Raw genomic sequence first — 26,368 nt, forward strand, 5'->3', positions numbered from 1 at the left:
TGAATCGCATTCACACTACCAAAGGAGGCTGGTGTGGGCACTGACAAATGGACCTATACTTTATGATGGCAGTGATAATATTCGTTCAGTGGTATGCAAGTTCATTCTGAAATGAGCGGGGGAGGAGTAATCAACCAACTACTTAGTTGACAATCAGTTATAAATTTCTCTTGTATCTGGTTATGAGCAGGTGAGAAAGAGAGCTACATAGGCTATATTGAACCCGTGTATGTGGCATAAATATGTATATGGTGATAGATAAGTAGGAAATCCCACTCACTTGTTAGCTTTCGTGGCAAGTGGAAATTGCAGAGAGCCGAATGAGAGGGAACCAATACCCTATGATTGGTTCAGGAACACTTTAGGGTGAACACCCACCCGAGTGAAGTCCGATTCATACAACTATGAAAGGATTTCCTACTAGCTTTACAGACCCCGAATCTAGACCTTAGGCCACGAAAATGACCACCGCATTTCTGGGCGCTCGTTGCTTCTCTTCGCCGGTGTCCGGAAAATAAGAGAAGTCTGCGTAAATGACTATTAGCAGGCGTAAAGGAATATGAGTAGGAAAAAGCTGTCGATCCTACCTTTGAAAGCAAGTATCGTACCTTGGTTGGTTGGGTTGTTAACTTGCATAAGAAACTGCCCCTCAATCAACGGTTGTTGGAATTCTTTGTTAATGTGTCAAGTTAGTTGCATTTGCATTTTTTACTTGGTGAGTCACAAGATCATTCCATTGACCAATTTATAGTGGAGTATAGGATGGGGATTAGCCCTTTAAATTTTGTAAAGCTTCGTAAAAGGTAAGTTTTACTTTAATGTATAAAGTTTTTATCTTATATAATTTGATTTTTAATTTTACATGGTTATTAAAGAAATATATTTAGAAGGTATTTTGTGATTTTATATGGTCATTAAAGAATGAAGATTTATTTAATTATTAAAGTAATAGATGTCATTAAAGTTTTTATCTTATATAATTTGATTTTTAATTTTACATAGTTATTAAAGAAAAATATTTAGAGGGTATTTTGTGATTTTATATGGTCATTAAAGTATAAAGATTTATTTTAATTATTAAAGTAATATATGTGAGACATTTGAATGCACATACATATATGGTTTTTTTGCCTTTTCATTGCTTCTTTCCACCAAATATTATAGTTACAATTCACCATGAAAGTAGTGGATTGAATATTTCAGGTTTAAAACCAAATTCTAGCAATGATTTACCTTTACAGATTTATATAGTTGCGTTAATAATTTGATTTTTATTGCAGATGACAAACAACCATAATCATTTCTTTACTTTCATTGAATGAGACTATGACACTTTATTTTTTTTAATATATAAAACAAAAACATTCTTCGTTCCTTCTATTATCTTTTTTATATCAAGAAAATTTGCTCTCAAAACACACTGATATAATCCTAGCAACATACATCAATTGCTCAAAACCATTTCCAAAACCATAGGAAACGTGAAAAAACAAAGTTCTTACTAAATTTGGACTCATGAAATCCCCGCTACCAAAGGGATGTAGGGATGTTCTAACCAATTGACTGAAAACAACAAGAGATGCGTCAAAGTATGTGTTGGGAATTTTCTAATGGTGCACAAAGTAATCAAGGACAATTTGAATCAATTGGGTTGATGTCAATGACCGCCCAACATTTATAAGAGAATTAGGGAGGTTGGTTTATTTATTGTGAGTTTTAACTGATTTTTTAATTTGTATGTGAAATAATGCTAAATTTGATGGTTGCTTTTGGAAATATTATAGTATTGGATAGAGAGAAATAAAGTCACTTTTTTACCTCTTATTTATCTAATTGAGAAAAATTTACTAAGTAAATAATCAAAATAAGGATGAAATTTATTAAGTAAATAATCAAAATAAAGATAACTATGAAATAAAGCAGATTTAAAATAAAGTCTAAAATAAATGCACCATAAAATCATGCAATAAACAAATAAACTTCATTGTATTACATATTTCAAAATTATTCTAAATTATGATGAATAAGGATGAAGGTAACATTTTAATCAAAGTCTTATCTGGCATATTTCTACGATCAAGATAGTTAAAATCAAAGTCAAAACAGAGGCACAATAAATAAAGGCGAATTTGAAACCCACTTAAATTGAAAAGCAATAAAGAAATGCATAATTTGACTTTGAAATTAATAGACACCAATTTGAGGGGTCTCTTATTTTGGTGAGTAGAATGAATGTAATGAAAAAAGAATGGTGAACACTTATTCATTAAAATCAACACCCATTTATTGAAATTAGAAATATATATAGTTAAAATTAGAAAAAACATAAAAGTATGGTTTGTATTCCATTTTACTTTCAAAATTTTGTTATGAAATTAACAATCTATTGAATCCTCACCATTTAGATAATATTTAACAATGAAAAAAAAACCAATATTTTGATTTTTGTTTATTTGTTTGTTTTATTATTATTATGATTGTTATATTAAATAGACAGTGTTTCATTATATAAGTTTTAATTAAAAAATAATAAATTTTTAGATTTTATCTATAATTTTATAATAAAATTGGTTTTTGATTAATTCTCAAAATATTATAGAATAAATAAGTGCATTGCTTAGAGAAAATTATTAATATAATTTTAAAAAACATTTTACATTATCCATTTTAACTTTTTAAATTAGCAAAATTATAATAATCTTAAAATGCTTTTATACTTTGCAAATATATAATTAAAATTAAAATGTTAAAATAATTTTCAAAAACTCATTACATTTTCAATTATAATAATAAATCATATGAATTTTATTTACAAATACATATATTTATTTTTAAAAAAGGAACCTTAAAAAACACAACATAATTTCTTAAAAATAACATTACAATTTTTATTTTTTTTTTGGTTAACATGTTGATGAAAATTTTGGGCATGTGGTATTGATAAGTAGTGTATTGCTCCATGATATTATAAAAAAACCTATCTACAATCACCATAGTAAAGTGAGAGAAACTCATGAATATCTTCCATGTATTTTTAAAATGTATATACAATTAACTTATATATTAATTATTTTTTAAAGTATTAATAATAATAGTAATTTAAAATAAAGTTATAATTTTATTAGTTTTTATGATTTTTTAAAAGAGGTGATTAAGATCTTCTTTCACACAACTAAATGTTTTTTTTGTGAACTAATGTTGAAGATTTCTATTAATCAAAAATATTGTATATGAACATCTTGTTTACAAATCTTTCGGAAGATAACATCATGGCCACCAAAAAACTGAGAGACAACTTAGTCTATTACAAAAAATCACCTATTATTAATCTAGTTTTGTTGATAATCTATTATAGAAACCACTTGTTATTAGAACATAATAGGCCATAACTCACTATCCAAAAAAGGCACTCTACTTTCCTTTTACAACATATACACCTTGAGTAATTTAAATTCTATGTTACATTAATTTTTATTTTATTTTTAACTGAAACGGTTATGGATTTTATTTATTTGAAAAGATCTTGGGTCTTTGCCGGAGCGACCCCTATTACATTGCAGAGTTCTAACTGTTGTTGATTATGATCTACTAGGATTTCATGGCATTTGTACAAAGCTTTCATTGTTTACAATTAGCAGTCCTTTCATAAGAGAGCTGCCTTTGTTTGCCATCTGATCAGCTTCACTATTTGACTTTCTAAGAATATGATAAAACTTGCACGTGTCAAAGTCTAAGAGAACTCTCTTCAATCTGTCCAGTATTTTGTTGAGGGTGGCATTGCTAAACAATATTCCCAACTTTAGGTTTTTTATTATTATCTCTGAATCTCCGAAAACTTGAAGTTCTTTGGCACCTTTGTCTCTTGCAATATGGCAAGCTTTGAGAAGCCCAAGAATCTCTGCTTGATTATTGGATTTCTGGCCTAATCCCCAGCTGAAACAGTCTTTTGAAACCCCATCCAGAGAGTAGATGACCCCCCCAGCACCAGCGACGCTAGGATTACCTTTGGACGCTCCGTCGAAGAAAATTGTGGATAAGTTTTGAGACCACCACCAAGATTGAAAATTATCATCTTCGTCTCTTATGCGCCATTCCTGATTGGCCTTTTGAGGAGAGAGGAGATGCTTACGCAGGTAAGGCTCTAGCTGGCCTAGCCATCTTTTTTCTTCAGGCAGTAACAAAGGGTCTTCTTTGAAATACTGTTGTTGGGCCGCTTCCAGGAGAAAGGATTTAGCTTTTGCAGCAACTTGCAACAGAGTGTGCCTCATCTCTCTGAAGATCAGCTGATTTCAGGCCAGCCAAAGCTGCCAACAAACGTATTTGGGGAGTGTTGTCCAAATTTTTCTCCAAAATGATTTGGAAGGGATGCGCTGGGAATAGAGTAGGCTCCATGTGGCATAGAGATCTGCAACAGAGATTTGTGAAGGCAATATAATCTGAAATTCATGTAAAATAATTCCCCATACCTCTTTTGCAAAATTGCACTCCAAGAAAAGGTGTTGGGCTGTTTCGAAATTGTTGTTGCATAACCCACATCTGTGCGGCCCTGCTATATTCCTTTTTTCCAGGTTATCACCAATTAGGAGTTTATTATGGACCAGAGTCCATAAGAAGAAATTCACTTTTGGTAAGGCTAGGGAGTCCCACACATTCTTCCAAAAGGCCGGTGTTTGTCTGCTGTTTCTTGAGGCCTGCAATGCTCTATAACCTGCAGCTGTGGTGTAGACTCCAAACTGGCCCCAACCCCAGCTATCTTTCATGGATCTGTTGACAGGGGTTGCTTCCTCCAGCAGATCTTCAAGCAGGGTTTGTTGATGGGATAACCGACCTGGGACTCCATGAAAATCCCATCCTGCCCAATCTCCATGCTGATCCCAATTTGAGAGGTCGTATATGGTGTTGACTCCTGCTTGCTTCAGCCAATCCCTGAGATCAGTTATGTCCTCATTATTATTCAAAGGTTCTTTCCCCATAATACTGTCGAGCCACAGGTGGGTGCGTTTGTCGTTGCCAAGGATCCTGTGGACCTGTTTGTTGAAGAACTTGCTGCTTCTGCAGCATAATTTCCACACCTGCGTGCTGTTTACTGTATTTGCGTTCTGGAGGTTGCTGAGGGATTTGTTGGGTCCGTAGTTTGTACGCAGCAAGACACTAACCAGATGAGAGGGCTCATGGATCAGCTTCCACAAAATCTTTCCTCCCAGCGCTAGATTGACGAGAGCTGGGTCTCTAATTTTCAGCCCACCTTCTGCCATTGTTTTTTTCACCACGTCCCAGTTCACCAGATGTATTTTATTTTCGTTACCCTTACCTCCCTGCCACAGGAAGTCTCTGAGTAGTTTGGATATTTGCTACGTCACATTTCTTGGTGCTAAGAGAAACGCTGCCTGGAAGATTGGTAGTGTCCACAGCATGGATTTTATTAAAATTACTTTGCCTCCCTTCGTCAGCCAATAGCCTCCCCACGCTGCAATTTTTGTTTTAATTTTCGAGATTATTTTGCTCCAAAGCGATCTTTTATTGGCTCCTGATATGATGGGAAGGCCCAGGTACTTGAATCTATCCCATGTTGCTTGACCTTTGAATCCAAGGAGAGTGGTTATGCCAGTGAGTTCCCTCTGATCTATATTCTAGCTGAAAACTTCGCTTTTGCTCTCATTGATTAAAGCCCCAGAGGCTCTACAATAACTTCTGAGAACTGTGTCAATGGCTTTGGCAATTCTGATGGAGGCTCCGCCAAGGAGAAGGGAATCGTCAGCAAATAGAGCGTGGTTCAGGGCATCAGCTCCATGGGAAGGTTTGAGACCCAGAATGTTGCCGTTTAGTCTTTCAGCAGTGAGTTTACGACTGAGGGAATCTGCCATTATGATGTACAGGAATGGGGAGAGAGGGCATCCCTGCCTGATACCTCTCTAGGCTTGGAAGAAATTTGTGGGGCGGCCATTGACTAAAGGGGCAATCCATGGTTTGTCGATGCAAGCTTTGATAAGATTAACGAATTGGGTCGAAAAGCCAAAGGCGAGAAGGACATTGCTGAGGAAAGAGCGATTAACTCTATCGAAGGCGTTTTCCATGTCTAATTTAATCAACATACCTTTTTCATTCCATTGCTTGCTTGAGTGTATAGTCTCCTGAACTTGGATTAAATTATCCAGAATATGCTTGCCTTCCACGAAACCACCTTGAGGAGAGGAGATCTGTCTTTTTAACAGGGGCTTGATCTGATTTGCTAACAGTTTAGCCAGAATTTTATATGAAGCGTTACACAACGAAATGGGCCTAAATCTTGCGAATGACTCCGGATTGGTGTCTTTGGGGATTAAAGCAAGGTAAGTGGAGCTGGTTCCTCCACCTATCTTGGCTTTTTGCATGAACCAACCTATCATTTTGTGGAGATCAGCTTTGATAAGATGCCAACAAGCTTTGTAGAAATGGATTGTAAATCCATCAGGCCTGGGAGCCTTGTTTGCGTCCATGGACCAGATAACGTTTATGATTTCCTCCTCAGCGATTGGCCTGCAGAGAGTTGCGTTTTCTTCAGGGTTGATGAGAGAAGGGATGTTAGCGATGAATTCAGCGGCTTCCTCATTGTTGTTGTGAGTTCCTTCTCTGTATAGATTCCTAAAGTGGGTTTCGGCGGCAGCTTTGACTTGGTTAAATCCTTTGCAAACATTGCCCTCAGTTGTTTTGATTTCTGCTATGTGGTTCCTTGACAATCTCGCTCTATATTGTTGGTGGAAGAAGGAGGTGTTTCAGTCTCTAGCCTTCAGCCACAGACTTCTGGATTTGAGTCTCCAGTGTTCTTCTTCCTTTCTGAAAGATTGGTATGTGGATCGTGGGGCTTTTATTTCTTTTTCCAGCAACTCCGCTGTGATATCTTTGCTTTCCATCTCTATTTGTAGAGTCTGCAATGAATGGACTGACTCCTTTCTTTGCTCGGTAGGAGAGGGGGCTGGTCTCTTTATCCAGTTTTTCAAAGCCTGTTTTGTGGCTTTCAACTTTTGCTCCCAGACATAGCTTGGGGATACCATAAAAGTTTTGGCCCAAGCTACCTTCACTGTCTCTATAAAACCTTCTCTCTCGATCCATAGAGGGCTGAACCGAAACGGAATAGGTCCCAATTCTTCTTCATCTTCCAAGAGGAGCTGAATAGGCTTGTGATCAGAAGCGAGTTTAGGCAGAATTTTAGTGATGATTATCTTTTTGTTCATCATTATGGAGCTTTGTACCATGAATCGGTCTAAACGTGCTGAGATGTGATCTGTTCCCACTCTGTTATTGGACCAAGTGTAAATGCCGCGAACAGGATTGAAGTCCAAGAGGTCCCAGCGCTGAAAGAGCTCCTCCACCACGTCTAGCATGGGGTCTATATTGCTTGACCCCCCCCCCTCTTCTCTTTTGCTTTCATAATGATGTTGAGATCCCCTGCTATGATGATATTGCTGGGAGATGACTGCTCTAAAAAGGCGGAGAGGGAGTTCCATCATTCTCGTTTTTCATAGTAAGAAACTGGGACATAAAGATTGAAAAGGGAAATAGACAACTTACTTGCTTTGTGCATCAATTCTGTAAAGATCCAGTGTTGTGTTTCCTGATGATTTTTCAGATGAAAAAGGTCTTCGTTCCAAAGAGTTGCCAGCCCTCCAGAAGTTCCCCTTGAGCTGACAGCTTTGCCTGTTCTTTTATTCCACTTTGAACTGTTGATCTCTAGAAGGGCTTGGCCTTCTATTTTGGTCTCTTGGAGCATGAGGATATCTGATGGTTTTGATTTCATAAGATCCTTAACTGCTTCAGTTTTGGAGGGGTTCCCCAGTCCTCTACAGTTCCAAGAGACGAGTTTCATTATTTACTTAAGGGAGTGTTGAGGCCTCCTTTGGAAGGCCTTGGTCTAATATTTCACCCAATAGACATTTCTATTGTAGCTTGACTTCCTTGTATTTTGAGTCTTTCTGCCTCCTCCTCCCTCTTTTCTTTGCGGGATTTCCTTCCTGCTTTTTTCGTTTGTCGCTCGTAGGTTTCATCCTCCGAGGAACCAGAGATTTCAACTGGTTTTTTCCTTGCTATTTCTGCATATGAGGGATTAGAGGGACTACCTTGGTTGGCCTCGATCTGAATTGCTTCTCCTTCCTCTTTGTTTGAAGGTGGAGTGTCTGCCTGTTCTACATTCTCCTGGGATAGGGTTACTTGATTGTTCTGAGCACTTTCTGTCCCATTTGGAATTGCTTCCGTTTCCTGGTTGGCTTTGGCGCTGCTAGGGCCTCCATCCTTGTTACCTGCCTGTGCCTTTTTTTAAGGTTGCATTTTTCTAGACTAGATTCCATTGTTCCCCGTTCTGTTTGTCTACTTGCTCCTCTGCTTTCTTTTTACAGTTCTTTGCAAAGTGTCCATGACCATGGCAATGTCTGCATTTAAAGGGTAGCTATTCATAGTCCAACTCCTGGACATGCGTCCACCCAGCTACAGTGAGTTTGATAGCTTCCGGTAACCTCTCTTCTAGGTCCACTTCTACGCAGATACGGGCGCATGAATACTGGTCTTTTCTCGCAGCTTGATCTATGTATTTTCCCAATGCATTACCTATGATCTGAAGGGATTTTTGGTTCCAGCAGTGAAGTGGCAAATGGGGGAGCCTAACCCAGACCGGGACAGCAGAGGGGATGTCCTGGGAGGGATCGAAATCAGGAGACCATTTGTTCAGATAAAGACCCTGGGGTCCCATGAAATATGGTCCATTTCTAAAGATTAAGCCTCTGTCATCTGGGTTTTCGAAGACAAACACAAATAAACCCTTACCTACAAAATAACTTTTGACTCCCTCTTTGATCTGGGGCTTCTAGTTCCTTTAGGTCCATTCATCAACTGACTTGGGAGATGGCCAGAGGCCCGTGAACTGACCTATGAGGCCTCTCTCCTCAAGGTTCAAAGCTGCTTTGCAGGTTTCTGCTTCTGGTAGGGCTACTGATGGAATCGTGTCCAGTTTCTTAACGAACTTCTGTTGAATAGTTGAGGGAGGGCGCTTTGGTCCAACAGCTACCATTGATCTGAAAGCTAGCACCTTCGGAGGCGGCGAAGGAGGGGGATCGGGGTCCCCACTGGCCTCCATTAACTGAGGCTGGACGAACGGAAGGGTGCAGAGGCCAGGGGCATGCTGGTGCAGTCAACGGATGCAAGCCAGGAGTGCGCGCTCAGAAAAACAAAAGGTGAGAGGGCTTGGCCCAGGAAACGAGTAACACCCGCGACTAGTCAACGCCCTCGCTCAGGTTTGAGCACAAGTCCTGACCGTCTTTACGAGTCCGACTTTACCAACCAGCTGTGTCCGCCGACCTTAAAAGGTGAGCGGGCTTGGCCTAAGAAACGAGTAACACCCGCGACTAGTCAACGCCCTCGCTCAGGTTTGAGCACAAGACTTGACCGTCTTTACGAGTTCGACTTTACCAACCAGCTGCCTCCGCCGACCTTCTATGTTACATTAATTTTACTTAATATATATTTTGTTATTTTATTTTCACTTAATTATTGTTCATTAATTATTTATTTAATTAAAATATAGTTTCTGTTTTTAAAATAATAACTTAAATGTAATTTTAAATGTTTATATATTGATTAATTCTTATATTAATTAATTTAACTGATTATTCATGGATTTTTAATACTTTTGATAAATCATACTTAACCTAATGTTAATTAATGACACAATGACATAATGGTTATTGATTACATGTTAATTAAATATTTATTTATTAATATATGGTTAATTCCAGTGATGTTGTTGGCAATTCGGAAGTCGTCTAAATTCCACTTCCTTTGTTGGAAATGCCACCTTTTTTGTTTTGTTACCTGAATTTTGAAACAACTAAACATTAGTTGGTGTAAAAAAAATAGAAGAGCTAATAATCACTGCCATCTTTGAAGATTATGTATTCGCCAATGTAATGAGATACTATAGTTTCTAGTTGTGGAACATCCAATGGTTTTGGCCTAGTTCGTGGGAGTAGTGGAGCATACTAAATCCATGATTAAGTTGATCCACTTTTAAATATACACCATCTGAAGAAAATCCATGGCATGGGTGGAAATGAATGTCGGCAGCCTCACTAAATTTGTTGTCACTACACATCCATGGCACTTGGTTGATTCTTTAGTTTCCACTTTGCAATAAGGATAGCATTATCTGTTGAAGCGTCATTCATTAAATCCACTTGATCTCAATGCAATACATGCTACACCAAGTTTGGAGTCATACATTTTATATATCTCATTTTTTTTCAAATAATCTTTATATTGTTGGGTATGTATTATATTCTTTCCACGACTAGCATCAGGTGCGATAGCCCCCCTTGCACGGGGTCCGAGGCAGTGCCCTGGGAGTTTTTTTTATGCAGACCCCATAATAGTTGCACAAACCCAAAGATGGTGGGCGGACCTACCCATGGTTTTGTGCATGGGTTTTGCATATGGTTTTGGGCATAATGGTTTTCTTCCCATGGTATTTTGTAGATCCGGTCAAGGGAACTACGATTAGGTTCTAATCCAGGGTTAGTGGATCGGGGTTTGTGAAAGATTCGACACATATTTATATTTATTGTAATATTGAAAGAAATATAATGAAAATCAATTTGGTAGTCCCAATTTTGGGATCTAGGGGAAATCTCTGTGTATATTTGTTTGTAGGAATTTACATGTTAAGTTCCTTAGATAGAACACCAAAGGACACCGCTCACAAACAGATCATCAATCAGTACACCAGTATTCTTGACATGGTTAAAACCCTCAAAGAGGGAAACAATCCACGGACTGAGCCAACACGACAACTTCATGCAATTTATTAATGTAAAAGAAAGAAAATTTACAAAATCTTATCTCATGAATGGTCACCTTACAAATGACCCTCCATGCTCTTTAAATAGAGATCATGGACCAATTAGGTGTTAAGCCATGGATCAAGTGTCGGTAATACCGAGGAGAGAATGAACTGTCGAATCACTTCATGTTTAGAACATATCATGACCGTCAGATTGTAAGTTACAAAAAGTACACACTAAAGGAACACACTTTACCTAACTATACACTAGACCAAGTTATACTTAACTATTTCCTATGCGTCGGAATATCCTAACATCCCCCCTTAAGAACAACTTGGGATAGGATTGAAGGATGTACAAATATGACACAATAGGAGAAGGAAGGAAGCATTAGAGACTATCCCCCCTTAGTGACAACTTCTTGAACTCCAACCATAAATCGAAGTTTAGTAAATTTCACCTCTGTGAGAGCCTTTGTAAAGATGTCTGCAATTTGATCATCGGTTGAACAATATTGCACTTCAAGAACATGGTCATGAATGAGCTTTCTAATGAAGTACATTTGTAGTTCAATGTGTTTGCTGCATTGATGTTGGACTAGATCTTTGCATAGTTGAATGGAACTTTGATTATCCCACCAAAGTTTAGTCAGATGTTGCTGCTGAAAACCAAACTCTAACAGGATCTGACGAAGCCATAGGGCTTCCTTACTAGCTTCTATGGTGCCACGATACTCTACTTCTGCTGAAGAAAGAGAAATTGCACTTTTTTTCTTGCAAGCCCATGTAATAGGTCCAGAACCAATAGTGAAGACATAACCTGCAGTAGAATTCTGATCATCAGGGTCACCAGTCCAATCAAAATCAGTGAAACCAACCAATAGAGGAGATGCTTCTGCACTGTAATGAATCCCAAACTAAATTGTACCTCAAACATAACGAAGTATTCTTTTAGCTACTTTCCAATGACTTTCATGTGTGTTTTTCATAAACCGAGCAATATTTCCAACAATAAAGGAAAGGTCAAGACGGGTATGGGTTAGATAAATACGTTTTCCAAGAAGATGAAGATATAAGGTAGCATCAACTTCAAGGGAAGTACAAGTGACTGAAATTTTGGCTCCAGACTGAAAGGGAGAACGGGCTGACTTACAGTCTTCCATGTGAAAGTGGCATAGAATATCACATGCATACTTGGACTAGGAAAGGGAAATACCTACTTTGGATTGCAAGACTTGTAGACCAAAAAAATAATGCAATTGTCCTAAGTCTGTCATTTCAAACTGCTTTTTAAGGCTAGACTTCACATGGTTTATAAGGTTGGGATCACTACCAATAAGGATAAGATCATCAACATAAAGAACAAGAATTATAAGAGACTTACCCACTTTCTTGGTGTAGACAATATTGCCACAATGACGCCTAGAAAATCCAGTATCCAAAAAGAAAGTTATCCATTTTGGCATACCAATCTCGAGGGGCTTGCTTGAGACCATAAAGTGATTTCTTAAGCTAACATACAAGGCTAGAGTCTGTTTGTATAAATCCAGGAGGTTGTTCCTTATAGATTTCTTCATGCAAGTCCCCATGCAAGAAGGTGGATTTAACATCCATCTGATGGACTTTCCATTTGAAAGAGGCAACAAGGGAAAGAACAAGGCAGATAGAGTTCATTCTGGCAATAGGGGAGAAGGTTTCAGTATAGTCAATGCCTTCAACTTGTGAAAAACCCTTAGCAATAAGACGAGCTTTATGTTTATCAACTTTTCCATTTTGTCGAAACTTGGTTCTGTAAACCCATTTGCATCTAGAAAGTTTTCGTCCCTTTGGAAGAGCAACAAGGTCCCATATATCATTTTCCAATAATGAACTATATTCTTCATTCATAGTTGTATCCCAATCTGGATGGACAGAAGCTTATGCAAAGATATCAGAATCATAATTCGTTGAAGCTTGAGCCAGTAAAGAAGAGGCTCTATCAAACTAAGAATGTGTATGATGCTGATCTGTAGGATCACCTGCAAGAGAACCTGCTGCATCCCGAGTAGCGTGGACCCATTTTTGAATATGAGGAGATGAAAGAGGATCCCGAGAAGGTGGGGGAGGATTTTCATCCTCATTGTCATCATCTAAAGAAGAAATATTTTCAGAAGTAGAAGGGATAGAGAGAGGTGGCACATTCGCCGAACTAGGCTCGTAGGCTGATATATTTTCAACAAACTTTACATCTCTTCTAATGATAAAATTTTTGGATTTAGGTTGAAGAATTCTATCCTTTGACATCTTCAGAATATCCAACAAAAATACATTTTTCACTCTTAGGTTCTAAGGCTTTATGTTTCTCATCTGGAATATGGACCTACGCTTCACTTCCAAAAACACGAAAGTGACTTACATCTAGTTTAATTGATCTCCATGCTTCTTTTGGAGTGATATTATTTAAAACCTTAGTAGGAGTGTGATTTACTATGTAATTTTCACAGCTAATTGCTTTTGCCCAAAAATTAAGACTAAGTCCTTTAGATTGAAGCATACAATTAGCCATTTCCTTTAAGGTCTGATTCTTCCTTTCGACTACACCATTTTGTTGTGGAGTATATGGAACAGTATGTTGCAATTGAATTCCATGCTCAGGGAAAAATTTGATGAATTTGTTGTTAACATATTCTCCTCCATTTTTAGATCTTAGATTAAGAATTTGATGTCCAGATTGTTTCTCAACAAAGGCCTTAAAGGCCAAGAAATACTTCACTCTTGAGTTTTAAGAAGTATACCCAAGTGCATCTGGAGGAATCATCAATGAAAGTTAAGAAATACTTGTAGCCAGAGAATGAAACAACTGGAAGTTGACCACATAAATCACTATGCACAATTTGTAAAGGGGCCGAGGCATGCCTAGAGGCACGTTTTTCAAAACTATCCCGATGATGTTTTCTGAGTACACATCCCGAACAAACACCATCTCTGCAAGATACAATAGGAAGACTTGTCACCATATTTCTTTACATATATTTTGAAGGGAGCGATAATTTAAGTGACCAAATCGCTCATGCCAAAGTTTTCTCACTTCATCATTATGAGAAAAAAATACCAAGGAAAGAGTTGATGACCAAAATTTGTTAAACTTATACAACCTTGTAGAATCATCAGCAATGTCAGTAGCTAAAATCTGTCTAGGATCTCTTAGGTCCTTAATTACAAAATCATGAGGTGAAAATTCAACGATTTTACCTTCACCTGAATGAGTTATCTAATATACAGATAGAAGGTTGTAGGATAAGGTAGGAAAACATAATACATCATTAAATTGACCATTGTCTAGATGAATAGTTCCAGTCCCTACAACTCTAAGAGATCTATCATCACAAAAATATAAATTTTTGATGTTACAATCATTTAAAGAAGAAAACATGGCTTTGTTTTTGGCCATGTGATAAGAAGCTCCAGAATCAATGAGTCACTCATGAGAATGAGAAGAAGAAGATACATTTAGTGCATAACCAGACTGAGATGCTTGACAACCATATGCAAAAAGTGATATTCATGAAGATGAAGTTGAAGTTGAAAAGTGCTCCAAATGGATGTTATGCTTCTTCATTGCTGCTTCTAAGGCTTCCATCTTTTTAAAGCATTTGGATTCTAAATGGCCATCATGATTACAAAAGTTTCAATGTTTATCAGTCTTCTTCCATTTGTTTTTATTTTCCTTATCATTTTGTTGAATTGATTTTTCATTTTGAGACTGAAATTGCTTAGGACCCTTGTTTCATTTAGGACCATTCTTTTTAGGATGTTGTTTCTTAGGATTCTTTGAATTTGGTTGCTACTAGGCTGCTAAGGCTTTCTTAGAATAGTTTCCAATATTAAGAAGACCAAGATGTAAGAGTCTTTCTTGTTCTCTTATTAAAGAATCACAAAAGGCATCAAAAGAGGGGGACTTGTAGGCTTGTCCTTAAGAAATAAAGGCTTCTCTAGTAGAATGGAAGGTGGAAACAAACACAGAGTAGGTTGGTCCTAACTTAGTAAGAATGGAATAGATAAGGCTACCATCTTCTTTCTTAACCTTAACACCTTCCAAGAGAAGTCTAAGGGTCTTGAACTTGGACAAAAAATGTTCAATGGAAGAAAAATTATTGGGGTCCAACGTAAGCAACTCATTTTCGAGTTGATGGGCTCTAATTTTATTTTTAATTCCAAAACTTTGTTGAGTTGTTTCATTGCTTCATCAGGGGTATCAAGTTCTGCAATATGGAATCTAAGGCTTGGAGAAATAAACATCCCTATCAACCCACGTGTTTGATATTATTTATTTTCCCATTTGGCTAGTTTATATTCATCTTTAGGTTTAGATTCTTGGCCTGAGGATGTTCTATAAAGACCTTTACTTCTAAGTAAATCCACAATGTAGGATAATCATTGGAAGTAGTTGGTGATGTCAAGAATAAATAGGCATGGAATTTCCATTTTAAAAGAAACTGAAGCTAAAGATACTGAAACTAAGTGATCCAATGGAAAGATCTCAAAAAATTAGGCTGATTAAAAAAAACGACTCTGAAATAGCTTCTAGATGAAGAAGTTATGACTTTTTGAAGAAAATTTGTTGAAGATACCGATGAACCATGTGAAAGTTGGGAAGATAATGTTATATCTCAACCCCCCTCCTTTTCCAAACTTAATCTAATTAGCTCACTTTAAAAAAAAAATTACTTTATGTGACCCACTTTTATAAATAAGTTAAAATCACTTTTACAATGGTTTTTTATGAACTATCCACTAAATTGTAACCTAAATAAAAGATAAAGTGACTTTAGAATTATAAGTGACTCATTTTTATAATGGGTGAGAACACTTTTACATAAAGTAACTTTAAAACATAAGTTACATGTGCTTTTTGAAACCCAAGACCTTTATTCAAATAAAGTAACTTTGGACCAAGTGAGCTAGTTTAAAAGGTTTGTAATTTTTTGAAAAGAGGAAGGATTTATTTATTTATTTATTTTTATTTTTATTTTTTTTACAGAAGCTTTGGAGTGCACGCTTACTTGAAAAATGACTTTTTGCCTACAACACAAAAAAAACCACACAAACCAAAACCAACATGTAAAAGTAATCTAAGTCTTATGGCTTAAAGTTAGATTTGGCCGGAAACTATACATTTTCCTCAGTGTTTCTGGTTTTCCGAGATCACACTAAGGCGTGCTAGAAAAGAGCATACGCATGAGAAAAATCATTTCTTTATGTTTCTGATTTTCCCAGATTGCACAGAGTAGCGAGGCAAAAAGCATACGCAGAAATGAAAGATATAGATCTAGTAATAAAAAAACAAAGAGATAAATAAACCGAAATAAACAGAGAGATAAATAAATAAAACTATAAATAAAGACTGTATACCTCTAGATCTTAAAAATGACGTAGCTAGGGCTACTAGAAACCTTTTCGCGTGAAATGAAAGGGGTTCCTCACTGGAACAGATACTCCTAACACAATAGAACATTCCTATCAACCCGAATGTGGTCAAAAACAGTAGATCTAGGAAATGACAATCTAGTGTAGTTGTACAGGCTTCAGATTTGGATCACCAACAGATGCGGCCCTCAAATAGATCTGATACCATGTAGGAATTTACAGGGTAAGTTCCTTAGATAGAACACTAAAGGACACCGCTTACAAACATATCACAAATCAGTACACCAATATTCTTGACGTGGTTAAAACCCTCAAAGAGGGAAATTGTCCATGACCTAAACCAATGCGGCCACTTTAGGCAATTTATTAATGTAAAAGAAAGAAAATTTACATAAGCTTTTCTCATGAATGGTCACCTTACAAATGACACTCCATGCTCTTCAAATAGAGATCATGGACCAATCGAGTGTTAAGCCACGGATCAAGTGTCGGTAATACCAAGGAGAGAATGAACCGTCGGATCACTTCATGTCTAGAACATATCGTGACTGTCAGATTGTAAGTTACAAAAAGTACACCCTAAAGAAACAGACTTTACCTAACTATACACTAGACCAAGTTATACTTAACTATTTCCAATGTGTTGAAATATCCTAACATTATTTTATGTTCTAGCCATTGTATATCTTTCTGTTTTATGAATTTGTTTGCAGATAATTTCTGTACAGGGTTAAAACCTACATATATAATATTTATTCTATTAGAAATCAAAGTTTTTATATTTAGTGATTTAGGTTTTTAAGATTAATTTTCGAAACTTCTATTCCTTGGGTGTGTCTTTGCATGCTATTCATTATCGATTATTAGAGGGTATATAATGGTGTAATTTTAATAAATAATAAAAAAACAATTGGTAATGAGTAATGGTTATCTACACTATTAATTTAAATTTAACAATTGACGAATTTTTTATATGTAAAAATAAATAAACAATAATTTTAGAGATGAATATTTTTATGTATAAATAAATAATAATTTTAGATTAAACATGATGTCTCGGAATCTCTTTTAGTTTAGTATCACATGCAATTGATAAATATCATATAAAGATAAACCATAGAGAATATATGCTTCGAGGTTGTCCTTATTAAATCTATTATTTAGAGTCGTTATTAGTTCATATGCTTTGACGTTGTCCTTATTAAATCTATTATTGTGTATCATTATTAGATCTATTATTTAAATTCTTTTTATTATTTTAATGATTTGTATATATTAAATATTTTGTAATTATATTTTAATTTTCATTTTAATTTTACATTAAATTTACATAGAGACATAAAATAATTAAAAGTAAAAAATAGATATATATATATTTTTTTAAGATAAAGAGGATATGTAATTTCGTGTAAAAATAATATTAGTGGGTGTAGGTTTGGAGGGGGACAACTTGTTATCAAGAAATAGCCCAAAGAGGGCACACATGAATGCATTATCGTTTGAAGGTGTTGGATGATATTGGGACCTAATGCTAGGCCCTGTCGAAGAAGATATTGCGCGAGCTAAGGGAGAAGCTTCCATGCATAGAACTCCTCTCTCAAATACAAATGTAATGGTAGAATGGGTGATTGAATCCCAAACACAAGGAAGAATAGGGGTCTTTTCAAACAATAAATGAAAACTATTGACCTTTATTGGCAAATGAAATTCTTATTGGGACCCAAGATAGTGAATCGACAACAACACCTAGAGGGTGTCCTTTCTTTAGAGGACCTTCATCACCATTTGATAGACTTGGACCTCATATTTGACATAATAGAGCAACACCTTGGCATATCCCCTATGGCATGAACAACTCCGGAAGGCTCAAAAGAACACATACAAATTGTAGTCTTGGATTCAAATCCCTTAGCGTAGTTAACTCATGTTGATGTTATAATCATCTTATAATATAAATACTTCTAGGTAGTGTATCTTAGACCAAAATTACATTTGTATTTTGAATTTTGTAACCTCTTGTAATCTCATGTACCTTCTGTTTGCAAGGGTTTCTATTATTCTTGGACATTTACGTAACTGTAACTTTCTTCTTAAATTTAACCTCTTGCTACATTCCTTAGAAGACATATAAAAATGAAAATTTTGATTGTATTTCATTGCCCATATATTTTTCTTCAATATTTCCTTCTACATTCCCAGCTCCTCCTATCGACCTTCCTTTGCACCTCTCGGTGCAAATGCTAGTCATATCAATCATATACCTTCTCTCATATCGACTTGATTGACGAGAGAACATATTATTCTTAATCATTAGAACCACATGTGTATGTGTTTATATATAGGTACATGTAAATTTTCTATTTATTTATGAATTTAATTATTCTAAAAAATAATTGGATGCAAATAATAACTTGTAAATTTTAAAATTACCAATATTTAATAAGGAAAAAAAAATATTCATGAAATTTAACTACTAATAAAATTATTTTTAACAGATTTAACTAGTTTCAACTTGTAATATCCATGTTACTTTGATTGTACAAAATATATACAATTTTGGCTCATAACATTGTATGATCCCTATTACTAGCGCTGTCATATGAATTAAAGAGGCAAGAATCAAGCCATATTAAACATCAAAGCACTTCATTATACATATCTAAAATGAAAAAAATCATAAAAACTAATTAAATTATAAATTTATTTTAAATTATTATTATTAATTATAAAAATAAATAATATATAAGCTAAACATATATACCTTTAAAAAAACATGGAGCAATATTGTTAACCATGTAGATTTACCCCTACATAATATGGGCCAATACTATGGTTTATCAATAACTCACTTCAAATGACACTTGTTCATATGATATTTTTTTAATTAATCAATTTAGTTAAAAGGGAAAAAAGAGTGTAACTACTTTGAAGATAAATATCAAACTTTTATTTGTGTATACTATTATGAATATCTTAGAATATTCCATGGAGGTTAATTCACTGCTATCTACCTAAAATTATTGATAATTAAATTAAAATTTTAAAAACCATATTCTAAAATAGACATGAATATAAACTTAAATTAAAGCTTGAATGGAGGATATATCTTCAACTAAATTATTTATCGTCCACAAGCTTATATCAAAATCAATAAATATACATTATGTGTTTTTCATCCAAAATCATTTCACCTCCTCAATTATTAATAATAAGTAGTATCTTTGGCTTTGTGGGCTTATGGATTTCTTTCCCTCTTTGGGTTTAATTGTTTTGGGGGACATGTTTTTCCTCTAGGATAATTCCAATCATCTCTCTCTTTTCTCCTTTATTTCTCCTTTACTTTCCTATCACTTTGGATCTCTCAGTGTTTCCCTGGTTTTTATCTACCTCTCTAGGCTCACCCACTTTCACTCCTCTCTCCTCCCCATTTCTATGTCTCTTCCCTCCCCTGCTCCTCCTCTTCTCTCATACCTTCTAAGCCTATTTTCCCTCCTTGGCCTATCTCTCTTTGTACTTCATCCATTTTACCTACTTTTCTCTTTCCTTTCAGTTCTATCTGATTGAGAGGCTTTCATGTATAGCCCTGACCCCCTATCTTATCCACTTCATTATGGTTAGACGTAGATATATTGGATTGCATTGCAGTGGCAGGTGGGGATACCTTGGTCTCACCCCCCTTCTGATCTCAATACACCCTCTACTCATGGCACTTGATCCCAAGTAGCCACATGAAAGCTACAGCCTTTAACATGAAAGAACACTGCTATTTTGTACTCTCAATCAATTTTTCAAGTGAATAGAATAAGGTTGGAGTGGTTTAACAAGGATTCATGTGTCAGACCCTGTTGGTAATTTGTTTTTATATATTGTTAATCATTTATTGTCAGTTCATGCTTTAATACATGTCTTCATGTTTGGTTTAACAAGAAAATATGTCAGAATTCACTACTTGTTGTGCTCTGTTGTATGTTAGTTGAACATTATATGTTTTCTTCTTATGAAATTTAGAATTCATCTTGTAATCTGATGCTCTAGTGTCATCATCACAACGCTTCATTTGCACTATCTACAACAAATCAGGTTAAAATACCAGCAAACTGCCTATCTTTCCCCTACCTAAATCACCTCATCATCCCTTATTCACTTGAAACCATTAGCATAGTGTGACTCCATGCCCAATGAATGTGTCTTCTCCCACCTACCTGCAAAACATTGAAATAAACCTTCTCTTTTGATCCTCATCACCAGCCTAAGATCAGAAATCATTCACTCATCTAATTCACTGAGAAAACCTTAGTGAGAGAGCCCTCTCCAAGGCTAAAAGGGATATATTCTAGCCTAAAAGTGGTATTTGGTTACCTTTTTAATCCCTTTTTCAGCCTAAAGGAAATTATAGAGTGCTAACATATGGCTTTTCGATGTTGAACCAAAATTTGAAGCTGAATGTGGAAGCACTTCTAGAACAAGCTCGCTTTGAGAAACACCACTATAATTTTTGGGATTCATTAAATATGTGGTCTTTGTTAAAAGTTTAGTAGAGTTAGCCATGAAGCCATGTTTTTATTTTTATTTGTAGTATTCTTAGTGACCAATAATGTTATCAATGATTAGGTAGGATCTCAAAGACCTAGACTCAGCTGATAAAATTATTTTGTGGTTGTATGGAATCAGGATTTGACAGTAGTAATGTCCAGTATGAGGCATGAGACTATTCCAAGATTATGCTATTGGATTCTTCTCACATATAAAGTTGTTTCAACTTCTTTCACTCATGATCATTGTTGTGATTTTTCGTATGTTTGAATTATATCAATTTGGAAGCCTACAACTGCAATTTATAGAAACTGTTGGTTCGAGAAATCCCTATCTATGGAAAGCATTTCTATGGAATTTAGTGAAATTCTGGAGCCATGTGAGCTATTTTGGAGTTGTGTGGACTATGGAATAACTTGTGCTTATGGAGTTGTTGTAAGTTAGCATGAAAAAGTGAAAACATTGTATCCAAGACATGTTGAGTTGTGTGTGTGTTGTTGAAGGAGCTGTGACTATACTACTAAGTTGTTGCTACATTAGTCCATTAAAATTGAATAGGTGAAGGAAGGTGGGGAGCCCCATGAAGGCTTGTTTTTATCATCAAGTGAACAAAGGTGGGGACTCCCATGAAAGTATTTTGGCATCACCGAGTAGGTGAAGGAAGGTGGGGACTCCCACAAAGGTCTATTGGCATCAATGAGTAGGTGAAGGTGAGTACTCCTATGAAGGTTTGTTGGCATCACCATGGAGGTGAAGGAAGGTGGGGAATCCCACGGAGGTCTGTTGGCATCAACAAGTAGGTGAAGGAAGGTAGGGACTCCCACAAAGTTCTGTTCGAATCACTATGTAAATGAATGAATGTGGGGAATCCCACAAAGGTCTATTGGCATCAATGTGTAAGTGACGAAAGGTGGGGACTCCCACAAGGGTATGTTGGCATGATCGAGTAGGTGAAGGAAGGTGGGGACTCCCAAATTGGTCTGTTGGCATCACCGTGTAGGTGAAGGAAGGTTGGGACTCCCACAAAGGTCTATTGCATTAGCAAGTACAACACCAAGTAGGTGAAGGGAGGTGGGGACTCCCACAGAGGTCTCTTGGCTTCACCAAGAAGGTGAAGGAAGGTGGGTAATCCCATAATACAAACATAAGAATCATATTGATGGTAGTTTAAAGGTATGAACTAAGGTGATTTGGTCCATGTTGATGAGATAGCTTGTCACTAGGTAATGGCCAGCCTACTGGAGTTGTGGCATTATGTAGAAAATATGGTGAGAATTCTTTGATATCTTCGAAATCTTGAATGTATTGAACCTTATTGAGCCTGCTAACTAAATATAAGTATAGTTATTTGGTTAAAATTAACATCTTTAACAAATTACAGGTGGAGTAAAGAGATCCAAGAAAACAATTAATAAATATGCCAAAGATTCCTAGTGTGTGAGTGAATGCGAAGGAATACCATGTTTGTCATTTATCTCTTACTGGTATTGGATGATGGACAGATGTAGGTAAAGTTGTTTGAAATAAAGTAGAATGGTGACTATGAGTCTCACATGATAGTCATAACAACTACATGTCATGTGTTGATATGATATTTTGTAGTGGTCCTAGAAATGTTTGATGTACCTAGAAACCTCAGAATTTGGAATGTATTGTACCCAGATCTATGTAACATGAAAAGGGCATATCAATCTAAGACTTGGATAGATATGCATACCCCTTTGTCATGTTTTCCCTAGTGACATTATGTTTCTTGTCTAGTTTATATATTAGACAGTTCTTTAACACTCTAAAGAGTGTTTCATGCATTGGATGGATACACTTGGGTGGACCATATTGCTAATAGACTCAATGAGGTGATATTTTATATTCAAGGGGAGTTCATCAAGAAGTTGAATAAACCATGTACATGAAATACATCCTATTAGACAAATGGTTGCAACGGTTGGGTACCCATGCATTATGGTAGATGATTGTTCCTTTATATAGACGTTGACAATTTGATGATGTCTACATGATTGAGTTATAAAGTGTGAGTGCTAGGTTGAATGTGTGATCAATATTGTTGAATATATTGGTCATTATTGGTAGAGTTCTAGGAGTATGTTCCTATTAGTTAGGAGGTTGTTGAGGTCTGGTTGAGATATTCTCTCCAACTAGTTAGCCTCCTAGTTTGGAGTGTGTTTGAGATATTGTTTCAATAGAATAATTGGGTCCAAGATAGTTCTCATAACTTGAGACAAACCTTCTTGTGTTAATATTTATAACATTATTTGATTAAATCATAGTGTTCTCAACAAAGTTATTTTGGTATTCGAGTTGGTCTGGGCCTACTCCCTCACACGTGGCAGGAGTAGGTTTCCCATAGATTTCCTATAGTGAATTTGTGTGTCTTTTATTTGTCCATCACAATTATTTAAATATCTATTTAAACTCTATTTTAATTATTTTATAATAATCTTCTTTCAAAAAAGTATTAGTTTAGGAAAAAACATATCATATATTTTTATTTAGGTATAAAGATCAAATTAATCACAATTTTGAGGAATAAAATTAGTTATTATATTTTTTTTAAATAAAAATAAAATTAATTATAAATATTTGACAATCCCTAAACACCATGGGAATTTGGATGCAAAATAACTGTATGGCCCTAATCAAAGGAACGATCTCCTATTATTTTTGTGGAAAGGCTATTACACATTCCTTTTTTGGCTAAAGGAACATATATATCTCAATTATGAAATTGAACTTTATTTTATGGGACCTTGGAAATAACCCCCATCTATCATTCTATTGTTGGAATGATGGATCTATGGTATCCATAAGAGACACTTTGGGAAGATACATAGATAAATAAGAGCCTTGGTATCCCTTATTTACTTTTTCCTTAATTTATGTGGAGGTAGATATGGAAAAATGTATCTTGAATTAATCAATTTCTGCATGGATAAATTTGATCATCTTCAAAAGTTGGATTATGACTACATACCAGTTAAATAGAGAATCTCTCATTAATATGAGTACTTTTCAAATGACTATAAGGTATAAGGCTATGATAGGATTCTTGTTTAACCTCCTCTGCCCCTTCAACTAATATGTTCCCTTCTTTGTGGATAGTGTTGACACTATTTTCGTCTTTTTGAGCCTTTGTTTGGTTGTCAAAAAAGGTCGTGCTTTTGTCTCCTTCCTGAATCCATAGGGTTCTTAATTTAATTATCTAATCCTCCTCCTCCTCTATTGTATTTATTCGATAGATTTTATAATAGAGCTCCTTTTTTTGCGCATAGAGTTATTTTGTCACTGCTTCATTTTCTAGTCTTCATTCCACTTTTTCCAACTCCTATTGAATAACACGCTTTTCCTGAAGTGGCTCTCTGTAGTTATTTTTTGCCCAAATATTGAGAGCAATCTTGACAAGCTTGAGTTTCGACTCCCAAACAAAGCTTGGTGAGCCATCAATTCTTGTGTGACATGCATGTTCAACCAACATTGTCACTTCCTTGTTTTTGGACTAGAGGGGGTTATAGCAGAAGGGGAGAGGATTGAAGTTTTCTCTTTCTTCAAAAGTTATGCTTATAGGTTTTTGGTCTGATATTGTTGTTGCTAATATCTTAGAATAGGTTGTAATGAGTTCAAATATGAGATCTGTGTGAACTATGAACCGATCCAACCATTCTTTGATGTTTCTAGGTCTGAGGCATCTATTACTCCATCTGAACTTTCCATCCCTTAGTTTGATGTCCATAAGACTATGATCAACCATTATATTTTATAGTTTGTCTCTACTTGGGTCGGGGAGATAGAGACCTCCTCTTTTTTTCTTCATTATTCATTACTATATTAAGGTTGACTCAAAGAATAGTTGACTGACCACCATCTAAATCTAGCTTAGGTGTTAAAGAGCTCCAACATTTCTCTTTATCTCTGTAGTATCCTAGGGTGTAAATGTTGCAAACTGAGAAGGTATTCCCATTTTATTTATTATGAAAAACTATCTTTATCCAATGTTTCTCCCGATAAGTATCTTGAATTTCCAAAATCATATGGTTCTATACTGTGCATATACCTCCTGAAGTTCCTCTCATGTTGATTATTATCCATTTAAAACCTTTTCATATTTTCTTGATTATGGATGTCATTTCTTCCTTACTTGATTTGGTCTCTTGGATTATTAATATAGATGTGGGTTTTTTTTTTTATCTTACTAGATCTTTCGTTGCACTTATTTTTGAAGTGTTCATAAGGCCTCTACAGTTCCAGGAGACCAAGATCATTATTTACCTTGAGAAGGGGTGGTAGAGCGCTTGACTCTCAGTAACATCCCTGGTGAAAATTCTATGTAATAATATAAATAAATGCAAAAATAAGACCACTAGTAAGGGACACTTATTCCAAGTTGAATGTTGGGTGAAGATATCCTAGTGGGCATCAGTGGATGTGTATTTTTGGCTAAGGAAATTGGCGAAGGCATTAAAAGGAAAAAATACATTTTTGGAACATTTATTTATGAAATTAAAGGAAAATAGGAGAAAATGAAGGTGAAAGGTCACATGTTGCATGTGAGGAGGAAATTGAAGGAAAATAATTGAAAATGAAGAAAATAGAAGCCTCATTAATAAAAAGGCTTATGAGGATCAGTTGGCAGGCTTGGTTAGTGAAGTTCTTAGTCAGTGTAAGTTCTTGGCTCAAGCTTGGTTAGTGAAGCTCTTAGTTAGTGTAAGTTCTTGGCTCGAGCTTGGTTAGTGAAGCTCTTAGTCAGTGTAAGTTCTTGGCTCAATCTTAGTCAATGTAAGCTCTTGGTCAATTGAAGTTTGGAGCTCTCTCATTATTCTCTGTCTCTCTCACTCTTGGTCACTTAGAGTTTTCTTGAAGCACTCTAGCTTTGGATCAAGGAAGGAAAAACAAGCAAAGGGAAAGGAAGGAAAGCAGGATCAAGCAGCTTCAGTAGGAATACTTGCAGGTAAGCTTTTGCATGTGTGATTTTCTAACTGGTTTGGACATGCATGGCTTTGCATGTTGGTGTATGGTTCTCTTGTTGTTGGTGGTATGGTTTTCCAGGTCATGACAGTGGTTTTCAGTCTAGCCTTGCCTTTTTTTGGATGCCATGGTGTTGGGATGTTTATTTCGGTTTTGAGCTTTGGTTTGCTGGATGGATTTCAGAATCCAGGGCGAAGGTGGTCTCAAGGTTCATTCCCAAAGGCCTAGGAATCCCTTGACCAGATTTGGTAGGATACATGGTAACGCCCAAGGGAGAAGTCTCGGTTTAGGGCCTAGTTATCTGGGTTTGGATTATGGTAAAGCCTGAGAGACTGGTCTCGGTTTAGGGCCCAGTGATTCGGGATTGGATTGTGGTAAAGCCTGAGAGATAAGGAGACAAAAGATTCCTCAAGGATAGTGATGGATTCTGGATGGCATTCCAAGTTTGATTCGGTTGTGATTAGAGCACCGATTTTGGTGTGATAATGGTTTGGTGAGGGTGGAGGTGGTTTAACATCTGGATTCCATTGGTTGTTCTTGGATTGTTTGTTCTATGAGATCCCACATTCATGCTTGGAATATGGCACGAGGGTGACTTGCTGAAAGAGAGATTTGGTTCAGCCATGTCTATGGTCGAGTGGTACGTGG

General features: G+C 36.0%; 1 protein-coding gene across 1 annotated transcript; it reads right to left on the reverse strand.

Annotated features, from left to right (window-relative positions):
* Positions 1-5,912: 5,912 nt before the first annotated feature.
* LOC149216642 (uncharacterized) lies at positions 5,913-7,361 on the reverse strand. The gene is made up of 2 exons (XM_089390029.1): positions 6,779-7,361; positions 5,913-6,661 (listed from the first exon to the last, which is right to left on the reverse strand). Exons 1-2 carry the CDS (start codon positions 7,359-7,361, stop codon positions 5,913-5,915), a joined length of 1,332 nt encoding a protein of 443 aa, XP_089246155.1.
* Positions 7,362-26,368: the final 19,007 nt, after the last annotated feature.

Source organism: Pinus tabuliformis, chromosome 1_1, assembly GCF_031772625.1.
Source record: "Pinus tabuliformis cultivar Carrire ecotype Pingquan chromosome 1_1, CPIR1, whole genome shotgun sequence".
In the NCBI taxonomy this organism is placed as follows: Eukaryota; Viridiplantae; Streptophyta; class Pinopsida; order Pinales; family Pinaceae; genus Pinus; species Pinus tabuliformis.

What these genes read in the sequence shown, in the direction of transcription:
- LOC149216642 (XM_089390029.1), bottom strand. Translation starts at nt 7,361, where the DNA reads ATGCTAGACGTGGTGGAGGAGCTCTTTCAGCGCTGGGACCTCTTGGAC. An exon ending in CTGGAGACTCAAATCCAGAA is followed by an intron (nt 6,662 to 6,778) that starts GTCTGTGGCTGA and finishes ATGTTTGCAAAG; the next exon opens with GATTTAACCAAGTCAAAGCT.